The following is a 2,703-nucleotide window of genomic DNA, read 5'->3' as shown; positions in this document are numbered from 1 at the left end:
CAGTTAATGGTGATATTGATTTTAGGTTTGAGGCTCGGACCTTTGCTGGGAGGACATTTTAGTACCTGGACCTCTGTGAGTTTTAGTAGAATAGGTCCTCCAGCTGGTGATGCTGTTCTACAGTATATTTGTCATGTTCAATGTCTGACAGAAAATAAATATTTAAACCAAAATGAACCTGATGATATCTTCATATCTCACTGAGGAGTCAAAGGAACCTTTAAGCTCGACAGAAACAGTGATTTGATGTATATCGTGATATATATCAATATCGACTGATAAAAAAATATTGTGATAAAACTTTATTCCATATCACCCAGCCCTATTTGAAAGGTTTAAATACTTACAAATGGCATCTAAAAACTGTGCAAGAAAACAGTTTTTAAGGGTTAAATAATGTTCGTTTGATTCTGCGTCCGCCCTCCTTCCTCCCTCTCAGTCTGTTTTTCCTCTTTTCTCTGCAGGAATGACCAACAGGCCCGACCTGATCGATGACGCTCTGATGAGGCCCGGCAGGTTTGAGGTCAAGATGGAAATCAGTGAGTGTTTAACGGGACTTCTTCCTCTCTCTGCCTTTCTGTTCAGTTTCAAGTCTTTTATTTTAAAATGAGTCAGATGACACAGAAATTGCTGCCTTCATGTGCTCCTCAGAAATATTGTACTTCCCAGTTGTGCAGCCGTAATTACGACATTCGCAACAAACATGAACGCTAGAAGTGAAAAGGTTGTTTTTTTGTGGTGGAAAAGGCAAGTAGAAAAAAAATCACCGCAGTCCAAAAACGGTCAAAATGTTGCTGACATCAAGTGTTTCTTTACCTGGAGGGAAGAACAGGATTTATTCCTTGGAAACACGGTTTACATTGAATGGTTTGGATGACAAGTTTTGATCAAAAGTAAAACCAAGATACTTAAATGTTCTGACCTTTTCAGTTTTAACACCTTTTTATCGTAATACTGAAATACAATACAGTAAGTGTACTACTTTCATTTCCTGTAGTATGTATTTTACTTTTTATGTATTCACTGTTTGTACTGTTTAGCATTATGTTTTTTATGATCACATTTTTCTTTAGTTAACAATTAGTATATCAGATCACGTATATGCAGCCGTATCTCATACATTGTGCTCATTAACAATCAAAAAAAAGAAAAAAAAAAACCCCTCCCTTACTCAGCCCAGCTGCGTAGAGTGACCTGTGATGTCATATAATTTCACATTAATTGATCAATTTTAAAAAGAAGAAGGAAAAACAAACTCACAGAAATAAATAATATTAATAAAATTTACAAAAAAAATCACAGAAATAAATAATGAAAAAATCTTATCTGTATAATAATAGTAATAGAATAGAAATATTATATATGTATAAGCATTCCTACATTCATATACATATATGTTATGTTTTTAATCACAACATGGTGCCAATAAATCAGCGTGGAGTTGAACAGGGACTTTCTTATTCGTGTCACATTCCTAATTTTCTCTTTCATGTTGATTTCCTCCTCTGTCTCTCCATCCTTCCCTCTCTCCTTCTGTTCTCTCACATTTTTTCCACCGCTCTTTTCCGTCCATCTTCTCCTCTCTCCCTCTCTGCGTCCTCCTCGTCTCTCCTCCAGGTCTGCCTGATGAGAAGGGCCGTGTGCAGATCCTCACCATCCACACCAACAAGATGCGAAATTTCAACCTGCTCGCCGCCGACGTCAACATCCTGGAGCTGGCGGCAGAGACCAAGAACTACAGCGGCGCCGAGCTGGAGGGGCTGGTCAGGGCCGCCCAGTCCACCGCCATGAACCGACACATCAAGGTCCTCACACACACACACACACACACACACACACACACACACACACAGAGCAAATATTCTCACATGAGGGCTGGGATGTTCTGCAGCGAGAAGTCAAGAGATGTGTCCAATGTGATGTGTGTTTTTTTTTAAATTAATTATTTTTTTAATTTTGTGAATAATATTCACAAAAAAATAAAATCACCAGTTCAGTCAATTTCTTTTTTTTTGATGTTCTGTCTTCTTATTTAGTAGTTTTTTATTTTATTTTTTTTATTTTTTTTATTTTTAGATTTTTGTGTGTTTTTTCTTTTTCAAAAATAATAATATATGATTAAAAATAATACTTTTTTTTTTTTTTTTTTTAATACAACTACAACAGCAGGGCACTCAGGCTGAGTCACCTTCTTGTTTTTAAAAAAACATATTCATAACATTAAAAAACAATACACACAAGATTCACTATCTTACAAACTACTCTCGCTACATGAGTTTCTGATTTTATTTCTATATTATTTTAATTGTGTAAATCTTTAAATCTGAGAAGCACTTTGTGCTTAAGCTTAAAAGTACTATATAAAAAAAGATTAAAATTCTTATTATTAATATTATAATAAACTGAACTCGGTCTCTTTAATTGGTGGAGTTTCCGTTAAAGCTGACATTGTTTTGATGCAGTTATATGTGTCTCTTCTCGTCCAGGCCACGTCCACAGTGGAGGTGGACATGGAGCGAGCCGAGAAGCTGCAGGTCACCAGAGACGACTTCATGGGGTCCCTCAACAACGACATTAAACCAGTACGTACCAGGTCTCCTCAGGTCTTTCAGATCTCCTCAGGGCTCCTCAGGTCTCCTCAGGTCTCCTCAGGCCTCCTCAGGTCCCCTCAGGTCCCCTCAGGTCCCCTCAGGCCTCCTCAGG

The 2,703-nt window shown here is 37.4% G+C and overlaps 1 protein-coding gene across 1 annotated transcript; it reads left to right on the top strand.

The window, feature by feature from the left end:
* Positions 1-464: 464 nt before the first annotated feature.
* Positions 465-2,682, top strand: LOC121964401 (vesicle-fusing ATPase-like; the record flags this gene model as incomplete). Its single annotated transcript, XM_042514608.1, has 3 exons — positions 465-539; positions 1,618-1,805; positions 2,487-2,682. Coding segments are annotated over 3 exons (459 nt in total), but the record flags the coding sequence as incomplete, so codon positions are not given.
* Positions 2,683-2,703: the final 21 nt, after the last annotated feature.

Source organism: Plectropomus leopardus, unplaced genomic scaffold, assembly GCF_008729295.1.
Source record: "Plectropomus leopardus isolate mb unplaced genomic scaffold, YSFRI_Pleo_2.0 unplaced_scaffold15509, whole genome shotgun sequence".
Lineage (NCBI taxonomy): Eukaryota > Metazoa > Chordata > Actinopteri > Perciformes > Serranidae > Plectropomus > Plectropomus leopardus.
Note: the sequence above shows the minus strand (reverse complement) of the source record. Positions and strands in the feature narration are given on the sequence as shown.